Source organism: Aspergillus niger (genome assembly GCF_000002855.4).
Source record: "Aspergillus niger supercontig An01".
NCBI classification, from domain to species: Eukaryota; Fungi; Ascomycota; class Eurotiomycetes; order Eurotiales; family Aspergillaceae; genus Aspergillus; species Aspergillus niger.
Genome location: NT_166518.1, coordinates 2,209,479 through 2,225,957, shown reverse-complemented (window position 1 = coordinate 2,225,957; position 16,479 = coordinate 2,209,479). Strand labels below are relative to the sequence as shown.

General features: G+C 50.0%; 6 protein-coding genes across 6 annotated transcripts; all 6 read left to right on the top strand.

Annotated features, from left to right (window-relative positions):
* Window positions 1–785: 785 nt before the first annotated feature.
* On the top strand, window positions 786–3,524 carry An01g09300 (uncharacterized protein; the record flags this gene model as incomplete). Its single annotated transcript, XM_059750448.1, has 10 exons — window positions 786–822; window positions 879–999; window positions 1,078–1,214; window positions 1,281–1,473; window positions 1,513–1,666; window positions 1,811–2,147; window positions 2,213–2,327; window positions 2,383–3,097; window positions 3,149–3,192; window positions 3,248–3,524. The coding sequence occupies 10 exons, from the start codon at window positions 786–788 to the stop codon at window positions 3,522–3,524; spliced, it is 2,130 nt and encodes a 709-aa protein (XP_059603289.1).
* Window positions 3,525–4,695: 1,171 nt separating this feature from the next.
* Window positions 4,696–7,162, top strand: An01g09290 (uncharacterized protein; the record flags this gene model as incomplete). The annotated part of the gene is made up of 5 exons (XM_001389312.3): window positions 4,696–4,821; window positions 4,895–4,970; window positions 5,038–5,159; window positions 5,223–6,961; window positions 7,036–7,162. The coding sequence occupies 5 exons, from the start codon at window positions 4,696–4,698 to the stop codon at window positions 7,160–7,162; spliced, it is 2,190 nt and encodes a 729-aa protein (XP_001389349.1).
* Window positions 7,163–8,345: 1,183 nt separating this feature from the next.
* Window positions 8,346–9,085, top strand: An01g09280 (hypothetical protein; the record flags this gene model as incomplete). Its single annotated transcript, XM_059750433.1, has 4 exons — window positions 8,346–8,395; window positions 8,477–8,543; window positions 8,850–8,948; window positions 9,023–9,085. 4 exons carry the CDS (start codon window positions 8,346–8,348, stop codon window positions 9,083–9,085), a joined length of 279 nt encoding a protein of 92 aa, XP_059603288.1.
* A 315-nt stretch (window positions 9,086–9,400) lies between these two features.
* Window positions 9,401–11,250, top strand: An01g09270 (uncharacterized protein; the record flags this gene model as incomplete). The annotated part of the gene is made up of 5 exons (XM_001389310.3): window positions 9,401–9,604; window positions 9,667–9,822; window positions 9,878–10,220; window positions 10,275–10,827; window positions 10,890–11,250. 5 exons carry the CDS (start codon window positions 9,401–9,403, stop codon window positions 11,248–11,250), a joined length of 1,617 nt encoding a protein of 538 aa, XP_001389347.1.
* An 844-nt stretch (window positions 11,251–12,094) lies between these two features.
* Window positions 12,095–13,876, top strand: An01g09260 (uncharacterized protein; the record flags this gene model as incomplete). Its single annotated transcript, XM_059750422.1, has 4 exons — window positions 12,095–12,198; window positions 12,297–12,527; window positions 12,650–13,449; window positions 13,509–13,876. 4 exons carry the CDS (start codon window positions 12,095–12,097, stop codon window positions 13,874–13,876), a joined length of 1,503 nt encoding a protein of 500 aa, XP_059603287.1.
* Window positions 13,877–15,515: 1,639 nt separating this feature from the next.
* An01g09250 (uncharacterized protein) lies at window positions 15,516–16,438 on the top strand (the record flags this gene model as incomplete). The annotated part of the gene is made up of 3 exons (XM_059750415.1): window positions 15,516–15,589; window positions 15,669–15,895; window positions 15,978–16,438. The coding sequence occupies 3 exons, from the start codon at window positions 15,516–15,518 to the stop codon at window positions 16,436–16,438; spliced, it is 762 nt and encodes a 253-aa protein (XP_059603286.1).
* Between the last annotated feature and the right edge of the window lie 41 nt (window positions 16,439–16,479).

The following is a 16,479-nucleotide window of genomic DNA, read 5'->3' as shown; positions in this document are numbered from 1 at the left end:
CTTTCTGAACCGAGGTAGACCTGGCAGTCCGTGCCCAAGTCATGCAATGAAATTGTTCAAACTGAGTTCAAGCCACCCATCTTGTCTCCCCTACCATGAAGAAGGCAATACGACTGGAGGCTGAACAACGAGCTTGACATCATTCTAGGGGTGGCATATGACAAAGGAGGATGTCATGCTGAGCGGATAACTATCATCATTGGAAGGAGCATGGCTGAAGGGATTCACTTCCTCAACAAACCTTCCAAGTATTGCGAATGATTAGCGTTTGCCTACCTTGCCTTCTGACAATCCCAATATTATCTACTCTTCTTGTCTACTCCAGTCAGCGCACCTCGAAAAAGCAACCAGGTGTTTTGCATCTTCCACGCCGAAGGTTGCTGCGGCGATCTTCGCTCGCCGTCAGCCACCTTTTCTAGTGCGAACTAGAACCGTTGGCTTAGAAAATTCCCTCCTATATCGCAAAGGTGCATCTATACAGCCTTCATCTAAGCTCTGCTGACCGATCGCGTGGGGTTGTGATTTTCTGGAAGCGTATTGGTCCGGACAAATCGCTCATCATACCAGCGCGGGGCTCTATTGGCACAGAATAAAGATCTCACAACGGGCTCTCCCAAGATCCTAGTCCCGGTAAAGAGTCAGAGATTGCTGCTGGATCTGGGTAAACTAATCTTTTCTAGGTTCGTCTCTACAATCATTGCTTTCGATTCTCATGATTGGCTTGTTTCCCAACCCGCCGGAATCGTTTCGTCTCCGATCTATGAGCATACCTGCTGTGCCGCAGTATGTGGAAGCTGCAGGCTAATTTCATCACTCTACATTGTGCGTTGCCTATCATTACGGTATTGGTGGCAAAAGTAACTCATATACTGGGACAGATGCATATATTCTTTTTCTGGGTCTTCTGGGATTGGTTGTCCTCTATCCCTATGGCAATCTCCGCGCCATCGATGCATACTTCTTCGGCGTAAGCTCTTCGACCGAGTCAGGGCTCAACACGTTAGTCGATCGTTTACTTTATCATTTTACTTGTTTTCGGCTTTTAGGAGCAAGGTCTGACGTGGATATTATTTTTAGAGTCGATGTTAAGGACATGAAGCTTTACCAGCAACTCTTCATCTACTTTGTCCCAATCGTCTCGAACCTTGGATTTATCAATATTCTGGTGGTAGTTGTCCGCTTGCTCTGGTTTGAGAAACGGCTCAAAGAGATAGGTAGCTAGTTTCATGTGCTAGGTTGCGTGATGTTCGAACTTTCGCTGATACAATGTTTTCTAACAGCACCTGGTGTCCTTGATCGAAAAAGCAATCCATCGAGCTCCAATGCTGCACGCTACGACCCTGAAGCGCATCCTCGGGCGCTGAGTGAGCCTTCTACGTCAGAAAACGGACCAGTTGACTCAACAGAGAAGAAGGAAGTCGATGATGGCCAGCGCTTGGTCGGCTCGAGAATCGGGCATGTGGTACCAGAGAGGTGAGAATGTGGCCCTATACTTGTAGCTCCTGTGAATAGCATTGCTAATCGTGATATAGGCCAAGAAGCACTGGCAATGTACGACCTGAAAACAACAGCTCGGATTCACACGCTGCTGGTATATCGCGGAGTATCTCCTTTGCGGACACTACCAAGGCGCTCTACATTCCTTCACCGCGAGAACGCGACAGAGGTACTTTGACTTCATGGCCCTTTTGACGGCCAGACAATAGCTTATAGGCAATAGGGGTGCCGATAGCAGAAGTCCAACGAGGACCGGGTGAGGACGGTAAGCCTGGCTACTAGCTCTGTTGCAATCAAATTAGTCTGACACCAGGAAGTCATCGAGGAGGACGATGAGGACGCCGAAACAGAGCGGAGAAACTCTGAAAATACAGATGAGCTCTCTGAAAATGGTAGAAGCGCCACCGGTGGTTTACCATTCGAGCGGGTAGCATCTTCTCTGTTCGTGATTGGGAAACAACCTAGCAGAGCTCGAGAGCCATCTCTTCGACCGGCCATATCTCTCTCCAAAGACGCAAATCTCCCTGAGCTTTCCGTACAAGCAACACTTGGAAGGAATTCGCAGTTCCACAATCTGACTGCTGCAGACCGAGAGCGATTGGGCGGCATTGAGTACCGGAGCTTAAGGCTACTCCTAAAAATCGTAATAGGTGCGTACAAACAGCTTCGCCGTTCCCTTCTCTGCGATCAGTAAAAGCTCATCTGTCATTGAAAGGTTACTTTGTTGGGTTTCATGTTTTTGGTGTGGTGTGTCTTGTCCCTTGGATATTGCATTCAAATCGTAAGTATAGGGACTACCTCCACGAATGCGGTCAAAATGAAGTTTGGTGGTACGTTCTGGCAAGGAAAGGCCTAAAAACAACCTATATGTTCTGATATATATAGGGCGATCTATTCGGCTCAGACGATGACCAGCAATCTGGGACTTACCCTTACTCCGGATTCCATGATATCATTCAACGATGCCGTGTTCCCTATGCTAGTCATGAGTTTTCTTGCTTATGCTGGGAACACTCTGTATCCTTGCTGCCTCCGTCTTATTATCTGGGCTATGTCCAAGTGTACCCCTGAAAGCTCTTCTCTTAAGGAGCCACTCGAGTTCCTGTTGAAGTACCCTCGTCGGTGCTACTTGCTCCTCTTCCGCAGCAAGCCAACATGGATTCTTTTCGGAATTATCTTTGTGTTGAATTTTGTTGATGTTCTCTTGATCCTGGTTCTTGATCTCGACAATCCTGCGGTCAACGATCTGGCCCCCGGGCCTCGTGTGGCGGCAGCTATTTTTCAGTCAGCATCCTCACGGCACACAGGGACAGCATCATTCAATCTTGCCGACGTAAACCCGGCAGTTCAATTCAGCTTGCTCGTCATGATGTACATTTCGGTGTTTCCTATCGCTATCAGTGTACGAGCTTCCAATATCTATGAAGAAAGATCGATTGGAGTCTTTTCCTCAGAAACCGATATGGACGAAGCTGATGGCAAGAGATACGTTCTAATGCACATGCGAAACCAACTCAGCTTCGATTTGTGGTACATTTTCCTTGGAATCATGTGCATCTGCATTGCAGAGTCGGGGAAAATAATGGACCCCACGAAGCCGGTTTGTGACCCTTGTTCACCGTAGGGAGCATTGCTCTGACTTGGACAACAGGCATTCTCCGTGTTCGCGATATTTTTCGAAGTCGTCTCAGCCTAGTGAGTATAGCCACGCCATTGTTACTGCGAGTAGATGTACCTAACGTATGCACAGCGGAAACGTCGGCCTAAGTCTAGGATACCCGACCGCCTCCACCTCATTCAGTGCTCAGTTCGATATCTTCAGCAAGATAGTCATCTGTGCCATGATGATTCGTGGACGGCACCGTGGACTGCCATATCAGCTCGACCGCGCGATCCTCATCCCCAACAACCGACTTGTGGAGGATGACAAAGTTGAGACTCGACCAAGTATCTCCCTGCCACGCATCCGCAGTATGGATCCGACGGACAGCAGATACATGAAGATGAAGAAAGCCCATACCAGATAGCAGGAAAACTTTGTCTTTGGGTTTGGGCGCGACTCTCTTCAGGCTTTCTTGCTTTGCTGGGGGAGGTGAAAGGTTAATGAGTCTTGGGAGTGTACAGGGTGTCCCACACCGACGAAGATCTAGAATGTACATAGACTGAAAGATCATCCCACTCTCATTGTTGCTGCGTGCTCCATACTAGAGATATATCTATCGAGTGCCACGTCAAGAGCTCGACCAACAGATGCCGCGGAGACCCACAGACCTCCTTCATTTTTGCTTTATTGGTTTGGTCCTCGTGACCACTCGTTATCTGGTAGGATTTGCTTTTTCCGGATTACTCCTTTTTCCTTCCCTTTTTTTTTCACGCTTCTTTTTGTTTGTTTTACGGAATTGGCCAACAACTTATCTCCAGAGGATCCATTCAGTGCAGCACAAGTCGGCGGGAGGCAGCCGGGGAAATACCGAAGGGGGGAATTATTGAGTGGAGCGGCGACATCATCGGGCCCGTGGCGTCATAGTCTCCAAGGGAACTTCATTCTCTAGATCAATGGGATGCCGTTGGGTGCTGCCGCTCAATCCGGGCAAGAATAACAATTATAATCATAATAGATAATCGAAAAATCCCCTGGTTAGCGAAGAGTACAAATTCAACACCCTGAGACTATTTCTCCTTTTTTTCTCTCTCATGCTTTTCATCTCAACCAGTATATATTGAGAGTTACACACCGCCGAATTGCACACAAACCAAAACCTTCAAAAGGAACCAGCCAAACCGAAGACCGGGTGTTGTGACGTACCCCCCCAAAATCGCACGGGAACTGAACCGCCGCTGGTGGCCAATCCATCTTACACGAAATTCTCTTTGTCGTGTGTGCTTGCATTGTCTCAACCCTCTTACCCAAAACCCTACTGTTTGTCCTACCATCCTCCCCAGCTTTAGCGAGATTGTCTGCGGTACGAAGAGCATAACCTCTTTTTCCTTGGGTACCGTCTCGAGTCCAAGAAGAGTTACAACGCCACGAACGGGCTTAGCGTCTTCAATAATTGGTGTCGCAGTGTCACCCCTTAACCCAACAAATCCATCCACCCCTGCTCGGATCCCCCGTTTTCGCTCTAGCCTTTCGTTTGCCGGGCCTGTCATCGAACGTCTCTTCTATCTTCCATACCACAATCTCACAATCTCCCGACGATGAGCTCGTCAAGTGCTCAGCATCGACGCAACACGTCTCTCGATCCATTCTCCGACCCCGACGTCTACTATGGCGATGAGGATAACATTGCTCGTATGAGAGACCGTAAGCGGGCATTCTCTTCGGTACGTCCGGATTCCATCGCTCCCCCTAGGATAAGCTGAGATTCGGCCTTGCTGACCCAACACCTGTGAGCAGACTCTCAAATCCTTCAATCGGGACGATATTCAAGAATTTCTCGGAGGCGGATTTCCCGCAAGAAGAGCGAGTCACGGTACGTATAAGAAAAGGAAAATATCCGAATTATCTTGAGATCGTGGGCTGACCCGCGGGGTATACAGATGAGACGCCGGCTGTTCCCCGCAAATTTCTCATTGACGTTGACACAACGCTCCACAGTCTGTTGGAGCGGGAAGACACAGATCGGAACATGCAGATTACGATAGAAGATGTGGGCCCCAAGGTATGTGTGGTCGGATGTCAAGCAAATAAGGTCATTTCGAGTCACTAATGCACTGTCTTGCAGGTATTCTCCGTGGGAACCGCTGCATCTTCGGGATACAACCGATTCGACTTGCGAGGAACATACATGCTTTCCAACCTCCTTCAGGAGCTCACAATTGCCCAAGACTACGGTCGGAAACACATTGTTCTTGATGAAGCCCGTCTCAGTGAGAACCCGGTCGCACGGCTCTCTCGGCTCATCAAGAATTCATTCTGGAACGCCCTGACACGGCGTATTGATGGACATAACATCGCTGAAGCTGGTCGCGATCCCAAGGATTGGACAGATGACCCGCGGCCTCGGGTCTATGTCCCTCCGGGTGCACCGGAGCAGCTTGAGTACTACAAGGGCATTGCGGAAGCGCATCCCGAGCTGCGCCTGGATGTGCAGCTGTTGGACTCTAATATTACTCCGGAATATACCAGAAAGCTGAATGACAAGCCCGGCCTTCTGGCATTGGCCATGGAGAAGAAGGTTGACGAAGCCACAGGGAAGACCGAGTATAGTGGAGTTCCTTTCGTGGTTCCGGGAGGAAGATTCAACGAGCTCTATAACTGGGATAGCTATATGATGTCCTTGGGTCTGCTGGTCAGCAATAGAGTCGACCTCGCTAAAGGCATGGTGATCAACTTCTGTTTCTGCATCAAGCACTACGGGAAGATCTTGAACGCAAACCGCTCGTATTACCTCATGCGTTCCCAGCCTCCGTTCTTGACCGATATGGCTTTACGTGTCTATGAACGGATCAAGAACGAGCCTGATGCTATGGAATTCCTTCGAAATGCGACGCTCGCCGCAATCAAGGAGTACTACAGCGTTTGGACGGCCGAGCCGCGATTTGATCCGGTGTCTGGTCTTTCCAGATATCGCCCCGAAGGTGAAGGAGTTCCTCCGGAGACGGAGCCGACCCATTTCCTTCATATTCTGACTCCTTATGCCGAGAAGCACGGCATGACCTTTGAAGAATTCGTTGAAGCCTACAACGAACGGAAGATCCTGGAGCCAGAGCTCGACGAGTACTTCCTGCACGACAGGGCCGTGCGAGAGTCGGGACATGACACAAGCTACCGTTTGGAGAGGGTCTGTGCCAACCTGGCTACCGTCGATCTTAACTCGCTGTTGTACAAGTATGAGGTGGACATTGCCCGCATCATCCGCACCTACTTTAAGGACAAGCTCGAGATCCCACAGGAATTCCGGACGGCGTCGACCCAGGATATTCAATTCGAGTCATCCTCGGTCTGGGACCGTCGCGCGCGCAGAAGAAAGATACGTATGGACACTTACCTCTGGGATGAAGAGAAGGGAATGTATTTCGACTATGATACTGCCAAGCAGGAGCGCACCACGTACGAGAGTGCCACCACCTACTGGGCAATGTGGGCTGGCCTCGCGACACCCCATCAAGCATCGCAGCTGGTGCAGTCCCTCAAGCGGTTCGAGGCCTACGGAGGCCTGGTCTCGGGAACCGAAGAATCTCGGGGTGCCGTTGGCCTGGATCGGCCTAACCGGCAATGGGATTACCCGTACGGATGGGCACCCCAGCAGATGCTGGCATGGACGGGCCTGATGCGCTATGGCTACCAAGAGGAAGCCGAGCGCCTGGCATACAAGTGGCTGTATATGATCACCAAGGCCTTTGTTGATTTCAACGGCGTTGTCGTCGAGAAGTACGACGTCACCCGGCCTATTGACCCACACCGGGTGGATGCCGAGTACGGCAACCAAGGTGTGGATTTCAAGGGGGCTCCCCGCGAAGGGTAAGCGTTGTTCCCTTCCTGATGAATAATAACAACTACGCGAATGTAACACTAACCCGGTCAATTTTCTCTAGGTTCGGATGGGTCAATGCCAGCTACGTGTACGGGCTGGAAATACTCAATGCCCATCAGCGACGCGCCCTGGGAGCCATCACGCCGTATGAGACGTACAACAAGGCGGTGGCTGTCCAAGACTTCTAAAATTGGAATCCGGGAAGACGAAGAAAGGAGAGAGCATGATCGCATTTAGCGCGGCTATTTGTTTTCGCCCGTCGTGGCACTTCAGCTTTCTGCACAAAAAATGGGAAAAAGGGTTATGCGGGCACAGTTTCTATAGCTTTAGAATCGGTTGGATGAGGGAACATCTTGACTTTTGGTTATAGAGGTTGCATTGCCTGCTGTGATTGTTTTGGTTCTGCAGACACAACAGAGAGAGATGGGAGCTTGTTATTGTTCCGAGGTGGACAGATTCATAGTAGAAGTGACGAGTCTTCTTGACTGCGGCGTTTGTCTTTTATCGGGTGACTGATTTGATGATTATGTTGTTGTTTCTTTCTTCGGGTTTGCGTTTTCTAGCCACAAAGTCCACGATAAAACGATTAGGTAGTAACGAGAAATAGTAGTAGTTAATGCATTCTTCCGGATTTGGATGATGATGATAATGATGACGGTTTATCCTCTTACCCCGTAAGCAAGTAAGCAACGATCGGAGATCAATCCAGGGTCTGTCTTGACTCAGAAGTCATGAGTGTCAGATGAATGAATGAATGGATGGATGGATGACCTCCCACAGACAAATTCACATGTGAATCACAAGTACATCTTACTGCATCTTGGACTACTACCTACCCAATATTTCCCCTTTTCCCCAGACATCCATCCCATTCCAATCCATCCATTTCCCCAAGCTTAGTACTCCGTACTAGAAGTACTAAACAACACGTCCACGCACCCCCGAAACCCCCCAAACCCAGCCCAGCTGAAAGCCCATGCAACAGCCCCCAGAATCTCCGAAGCCCCCAACCACTCACCCCAGTTGCAGATAGCAGATAGCACTACCATGATACGAAGTACTTTGTATAGATCTACACATATACTCATCCTATATAAAAAAAAAAGAAACTATCCCTGTAGACAAGAACACCTCATCTCCGAACCACACCCACCCACGCACCACCCCTCGTTTTACACCTCCCGATGAAAACTATTCGGTCAACGTCCGAAAACCTCCTCCACAAATAAATACATTCTAAAACAAATGACATGTAGATACGTAGGAAGAATTGTAGATACTCGGAACACATCTCCTTGATTTCCCGACCTTGCGTGGCCTACGAAGAAGACTATACGGAAGCAACAGCTACGAGGTGATCGTGGATCGGCTATGAAGCGGCCAGCTGATTGGGTGGCGGGATGCCGAGGCTGGACAGTCCCGTGTGTATTGATGCCTGAGGGGTAATGGATACGGGGTGGTGTGGGGGAGGAAGGTAGGGTCTGGGGGTTTTGGCCAATCAGGGTGAAGGGACAGGGGGTTGGATTGGGGACGGGAGTGGTATGGTATTGTAAATGGGTAGAGTCGGAGGTGAGTTGGTGCTAGGCACATGCGTGTTGCCTGGGAGTGGATTAACGTCATTTACTTTCTTACTATGTGAGGCTGTTTTCGTGGGGTAATAATGTAGGTAAGTAGTTGAATTGTTGATGGTTGTGATAGATGAGTTTGAGTATCGCTTAGTTGCTATGTACTGGAAGTTGAGATGAGAAACATTTACCTAATGCTTAATAGAAAGATTGAGTTATTATTGCTGTAGAAGCAAAGAATCATTGGCATGGCATGTATTGAGAGTTCTGCTTAACAAGTGGCGACCTGTTTTCGGCTTGGTCCCTTTAGACCGAGGATCTTCGTCAGGTCTCGATCCTCTCTTCCGAACCAGCAACCAACTTCCTTAGTACGCCTCTGCCTTTCCCACCCCCGATCACTAACTGGCTTGTGAAACCCTTGGTTCAACCTAATTGTTTCGTCCCATGCTAACTTACCCCCGGTTTTGTTTGCAAGAAATTCAGATACTCCGGGGCAAGCTGGCTGGCCCCTTTGGTCCTTGCGCCCTTTCCTTCTTGTCCCGCTGAACCGAACGTTTACCGACCAACCTACGCTGGGCCCCAAGTCTAGTCATGACTTGTGACGCATCGAGGGATATGGCGCATGCTTTAAGTAGCTGGGTGTTTCCTTTGGCTTGTGATTCCGGTTTTTTTGATGATTGACTTTATTTGACTGTACCCTTTTCTCCTCTCTCTTCACTCTTCTCTCCTCTCCCCTCTACTTCCTCTCTTCTGTCTTTCTCTTTTGGTTGTATACAGACATTGTTGGATACATTGTATTATACTATATCCATTTGCAAGAATTAGATCATCGCATATACTCCCTCGTCTATACTACACATCATGGCTTCCTTTGAAGAAGAAGACCGGAAGTATCTGGACGATGTCCAGGCCGTCCAGAAGTGGTGGCAGGACTCCAGATGGAGACACACCAAGCGCCCCTTTACTGCTGAGCAGATTGTGGCTAAGCGCGGCACCCTGAAGATCGAATACCCTTCCAATGCTATGAGCAAGAAGCTGTGGAAGATCTTGGAGAGCAATTTCGAGGTTCGCATGTCCCTGCTCTGTGGTGGTTGACATATTTCCTAAACTTATCTGTCTTCTATTAGAAAAAAGTACCTAGCTTCACCTATGGCTGTCTCGAGCCCACAATGCTCACCCAGATGGCCAAATACCTTGACACCGTCTACGTCTCTGGCTGGCAGAGCTCCTCCACCGCCTCGTCCACCGACGAACCCTCTCCCGACCTTGCCGACTACCCCATGGTAGGTCTCAAAAGGATGTTGTTGGTTGTGGGATCACTGCTAAAACATGAGTTAGAATACCGTCCCCAACAAGGTCAACCAGCTGTTCCTGGCTCAGCTGTTCCATGACCGGAAACAGCGCGAAGAACGCATCACCACTCCCAAGGAGCAGCGTGGCAAGGTGGCAAATGTTGACTACCTCCGCCCCATCATTGCGGATGCCGATACCGGACATGGTGGCTTGACGGCCGTGATGAAGCTGACCAAGCTGTTTATTGAGCGTGGTGCTGCTGGTATTCACATTGAAGACCAGGCTCCGGGAACCAAGAAGTGCGGCCACATGGCCGGAAAGGTGCTTGTGCCTATCAGCGAACACATCAACCGTCTGGTGGCTATCCGTGCGCAAGCGGATATCATGGGTATGTAGCATCCTCATTCGCTTAATATGCATGGCATCAACTGACTCTATTCAGGCACCGATCTGCTTGCCATCGCTCGAACCGACTCCGAAGCCGCCACTCTCATTACCTCCACAATTGATTACCGCGATCATGCCTTCGTCGTGGGCTCAACAAACCCCAACCTGCAGCCCCTCAACGACCTCATGGTGGCCGCAGAGCAGGCTGGCAAGAACGGAAACGAGCTGCAAGCCATCGAAGACCAGTGGGTTGCTCAGGCTGGCCTGAAGCTTTTCAGCGAGGCTGTCATCGATACCATCAACAAGAGCTCCTCTGGTAACAAGAAGGCCCTCATCGATGAGTACCTGAAGAAGGCCAAGGGGAAGAGCAACCGCGAAGCCCGGGCTATTGCCAAGGACATCACTGGCGTCGACATCTACTGGGACTGGGACGCCCCTCGCACCCGGGAGGGCTTCTACCGGTACCAGGGAGGTACGCAGTGTGCGGTGAACCGCGCCATTGCGTATGGCCCATTCGCAGATCTCATCTGGATGGAGAGCAAGCTGCCCGACTATGCCCAGGCGAAGGAGTTTGCCGACGGTGTTCACGCCGTGTGGCCCGAGCAGAAGTAAGTGTTGTCCTGATTTGCATTGCATCAGCGGAGACTTCGATACTAACCTGACCCTTTAGGCTGGCGTACAACCTGTCGCCCTCATTCAACTGGAAGAAGGCGATGCCGCGCGATGAGCAGGAGACCTACATCCAGCGCCTGGGAGCCCTGGGATACTGCTGGCAGTTCATCACCCTGGCGGGTCTGCACACGACGGCGCTGATCACGGATCAGTTTGCCAAGGCGTACGCGAAGCAGGGCATGCGGGCGTACGGCGAGTTGGTGCAAGAACCCGAGATGGAGCAGGGGGTGGATGTGGTGACTCACCAGAAATGGAGTGGTGCCAACTACGTGGATAATATGTTGAAGATGGTGACGGGCGGCATCAGCAGTACGGCCGCCATGGGCAAGGGCGTCACGGAGGATCAGTTCAAGCACTGAGGAAGAAGCGAGTTGGTGACTGACTGATGGCAGATCTGCATATTGCTTTTTATGTTCTATTTTCTCCGTTGTTCCGTGAGCTAGCTATGATTTATCATCGTATATACCACAATGTGATAGCCGTTGACATTAAGTTGCTGAGCAAGGGGTAAATAAGCTCCTAAGCTATCCGCAAACAGAACGTCTTGCGAGGCAAGTGGGTCGCGTGCATGACTCGACCCGGAGCTGTCATTTGTTAAGTTAACTAGTGGACATGTGAGCAGTGGCCAACAACGGTTCTCAGTTCGTAAAAAGAAGAACTTGCGAGTGGGAATGGAATTTCCTCGGCTGTGCCGCGGAACAGATGAGGGGGAAAAAAGGAGGCATGTGCCAGGAATGCATGGGAATGGAGGGGAATGGATGGGGAATGGATGGTTTTTTTGCCCCTAAAAAATGAACGGCTCGGTGAATTTGCTGATCACCAATCCACCCGGCCTCGGTCGGCGGAATGGCTGCTCGTTATATTATCTGGCCGGACGAACATCCCCGGACTGCTTTGCTCTCACTCACTCACTCTCCAGTGGTTTCTTCGTATTCCATTATTCATAGGAGTAGATAAGGGAGAATAAATCAGGGGCTTGTCAGACCACTTAGCAAGCTCCGCATTCGGTTTCCTTCTTAATCTCTTCTCGGCTGAACTTCCGCCCTTTTTGATCCTTCGTTCCTCTCCTCCTGTTCCATTCCTTCCCCCCTGTCATCTTCATTCCTTCTCCCCTCTCCCCCCTCCTCCAATCTCTCTCCACCACCTTAATTATCTCACCATGGGTGCCATTGAAATCCCTCCTTTGGAGTATACTCCTGTGCGATGAGGTCGCTGACCGCGTCTCTCGCTGCCGCAAGTACTTTCCATGAGCACACCACTCGCGATGTGGAGTACCGGCTGGTCCAGCTCCGCAAGCTTTACTGGGCGTGAGTAGCTGTCCCAAAGTACCTTATTTGACCACCTTTCGGGTAGCTCCCCGCATGACTTTTTAATATGTGGCTAATTAATCTACTTCATGCAATAGCATCAAGGATCGTGTCGACGAGATCCATGAGGCTCTGCGACTGGATCTGAACCGGCCTCTCTTTGAGGCCGTCATGGCCGAGAGTACCTGGCTGCTTAACGACATTGTCTTCGTTTGCCGGAATCTCCCCAAATGGGTCAAGGATGAGAAGGCTGAGGACATCGACCTCACCTTTAAGTTTACCAGTCCCAAGATCCGCAAGGATCCCTTGGGTTGCGTCTTGGTTATTGGGTATGTTATCCTTACTTGTTTTTGCTTCCTGTGGGATTCCTCAACAAATTTTCTTCCTCTCCCCCCTATTTTATTTTGGTTGGGGTTTGAGACAAGGCTAACGGCGACCGTTATGGGGTCAGTGCTTTCAACTACCCTTTTCAGTTGACACTGGGTCCAGTTATTGGCGCTATCGCGGCGGGTAACACCGTTGTCATCAAGCCTAGTGAAAAGTCCTCCAACTGTGCGGTGGTCATCCAGCAGATTGTCGAGGCTGCTCTCGACCCCTCCGCCTACACCATCGTTCAGGGTGCTATCCCCGAGACTCAGGCCCTGCTGGCCGAACGCTGGGACAAGATCTTCTTCACCGGCAGTGCTAATGTCGGTCGCATCGTCGCCAAGGCGGCGGCTCCTAACCTCACCCCCATTGTCCTGGAGCTGGGCGGCATCAACCCGGCTATCATCTCCAAGAATGCCGACGCCCGACTGGTCGCGCGCAGATTGTTCTGGCCCAAGCTGATGAACGCCGGTCAGCTCTGCACGTCGCAGAACTACCTGTTGGTCGAGAGGCCACTTGTCGATGCTGTTGTTGAGGAGTTCAAGAAGGTCTACAAGGAGTTCTACCCCCAGGGCGCCAAGGGCTCTGCGGACTTCTCCCATATTATTGACGATGCCTCTTTCCACCGGATCAAGGGCATGATCGACAACACCAAGGGCAAGATTGTCATGGGTGGCAGCATGGATGAAAAGGAGCGCTTCATTGAACCTACTGTTGTGGTGGTTGACTCGCCTGAAGACTCCATGATCACACAGGAGAGCTTTGGTCCTCTCATCCCTATCCTGCCTGTTGACAGCATCGAGCAGGCTGTCCAGATCGCCAACGGCGTCCAGTCCACGCCTCTGGGTCTCTACCCGTTCGGCTCCAAGGCCGAAGTTGAGAAGAGTATGTCCCTAGAGGTGTATCATTTTGCCGTACAACTTGAGAACTGACGTGTGCTATAGTCCTGTCACAGACCCGCTCCGGCGGTGTTGCCGTTAATGACGCCGCCCTGCACATCCCCACCCTCCCCTTCGGCGGTGTTGGCGAGAGCGGTCAAGGTGCTTACCGGGGTAAAGCCAGTTTCGATGTCTTTGTGCACCGTCGCACAATCACTACTAGCCCTAGCTGGATCGAGAGCTTCCTCGCTATCCGCTACCCGCCCTACAATGGCAAGGAGGAGCTCTTCAAGAAGGCTACTACTTTGATTCCCGACTTTGACCGCGACTGCAAGAAGGTCCAGCTGAGCTGGCTCAGATACATCTTGACTCTTGGTGGCGGCAGTGCCAAGTCTGGTGCTGCTCGTGCTACTGTTGTTGCTGCTGGTGAGTGATTTCTTTTATCAGCATCATTCGTCGTTTTCTGCTACAACCAACTCCCCCTTTCATCTACTGCGTATCGTTTGTTAGATATGCCAGACTTCTTACCTCCGCATCCCCTTCAGACCGAGAGTGAATTATCCCGCACGTCGCTTCCACGTTAACTGGATACCCCGATACCCTGGATACGTAATCTACATATACACTATACATAATATCTATTGATAATATTGCTTAATGTTTTCATATAATGCTCTGCGTTACGTTCCAAACGATATACGAACATATACTTACATATCTATGATTAGTGGCTTATATCGCACGTCAAGTGCTCGAGCGCCGATTGGCGAAGCTCTAATTTGCGCCAGCATATCTTTACCTGATTCGGTCTTCTTTTTGGAGTTAGTCTTTCTTCTGGATGACTGTATGACCGTGTGCCGTTCGTTAATCATTTCCTTTTCTTTTTCCTTATGGTCTTTTCTTTGATCCCTGATTGGGACGTGGTTTCATCATATATAAGATGATCTAACTAGCTGAAAGTATGCGAACATGACGAGGTAGGGTGGACAGGCATGTACATATTAGTGAAGTTATGTAACCAAAGTAAGTGGTTTATGTCGATCTTCATCAATTTGGTAATTTCGAGCTAGCTCGCTTAGGAAGTCGAGTGTAGATCTCATACAGATGGAGTCGGGAAAATAGCTTCGTTAGACAAGCTATGCTTAGCCTTCAGGTGGCCTAGTAGTAGAACATTATCAGGCAAGCCTTTGTATCAATTAGGAGATTAGGAACCTTTGAACTATAAAGGCGACGGGTTTGAATCCTGTTATAGGCAAAATACTCTATATCAAGACACTTGTCCCCAGACCGACGTAGAGTATAATTCAATGAATGGGGAAAACAGTATACTCCTGCATTTTTATATATATTTGTTAAGATAGGCCAGCATTCGGTTTATCCCTGTACTGCAGAGACTATGGTACAGTGAGTCAATGCCATAGATCAGTCACACGAAGGATCTAATCTCTAAGAGGCATTCTAGACCTCAAGGAATCACATGATATATACTACTAAGTAGTTACTATAAATATAATATATATGCACAGTAGAGAAATATATAAGATCAATGAATTACACACACAAGCTATTATTATCAGAAGATGGATGGAAGGAGAAAAAAAGAACCACATCTACCCATTGGATCCATTTTACATGACTAACCACCTGAGTACAATCATCCAACCCCCATAATAACCCAGGATAGTGTGCTAGTGACAGCCAAATCCAATGAACCAGACAACCAAACCCAACCCAAACCATTCCTGCAGGATCATTCAATATGCAAAATAATGTCCGATATCGCTCCGATATTGTCCAAATCAAATCCATGAGCACTCATCTGCTGCAGGGGTTGAGGTGAGATTTCGGATCGCCGATGAACTATAGCATGACTCACTCCGCCCTAACCATAGGTTGTAGGAGTAATAGTAGTTTAAATTCCAATCAGTACCTTCAATTCATTATTACTATGCTCGATGCTAGCGAATTATCCCTGCGTACAATCCGTCCTTGACTACTATGTTCCAAACCCGCCATATATGCCGAGCTACACGGGCTCGTCTGTCCATTTCACCATGGAGGAGGACCCAGGCAATGGGGATGGCACTCAGCTCGAAGATTCAAACGATTGATGATGAGAATACTTCTCCTACAGAGAATAACTCAAGGTATGCATTAGATATCCCTAATCAGTTAGGAACTGCCCTTATAAAGTGACATTGACTCATTCCCACCACCCACAAACAGACCAACAGACCATCCCACACCATCAAGACAACCTCATCAACACTCAACACCAACAAAATCACCACCCCACAACCGCCACCGTCTACACGAATTGTACGAACAATTCCCCCCAAGCAAACCTCCTCCATCAATACGACCCCCTAACCCACACACCTCCAGCTTCATCGGCAAAACCGGCGGCCAAATCTTCCACGAAATGATGCGCCTCCACAACGTCAAACACATCTGTAAGCCTGTCTCTCCCCTTCCCTCTTTCCAACTATACACCCTCCCAACTAACCACCACCACCACCATCTCCCTCCCTTTAGTCGGCTACCCAGGCGGCACCATCCTCCCCATCCTGGACGCGCTCTACGCCTCCCCGCATCTAACATTCATCCTCCCCAAACACGAGCAATCAGCCGGCCACATGGCCGAAGGCTACGCGCGCGCCTCGATCTCCTCATATCCCACCCCCGGCATCGTCCTCGTAACCTCCGGCCCCGGCGCAACGAATCTCATCACGCCGCTGCAGAACGCCCTCAGCGACGGCACCCCGCTCATTGCTTTCTGTGGACAGGTGGCGACGAGCGCCATCGGGAAGGACGGGTTCCAGGAGGCGGATGTGTTGGGGATGACGAGATTTTGTACGAAGTGGAATGTGGGCGTTAAGCATGTGAGGGAGTTGCCGCAGAGGATTGAGGAGGCGTTTTGGGTGGCGTTGAGTGGGAGGATGGGGCCTGTGGTCGTGGAGGTGCCCAAGGATGTGGGGGCGGGGGTTTATTCTTGATATGTATTATGGCTTGTTTGTATTGGAGGTTCGTTTGTTTG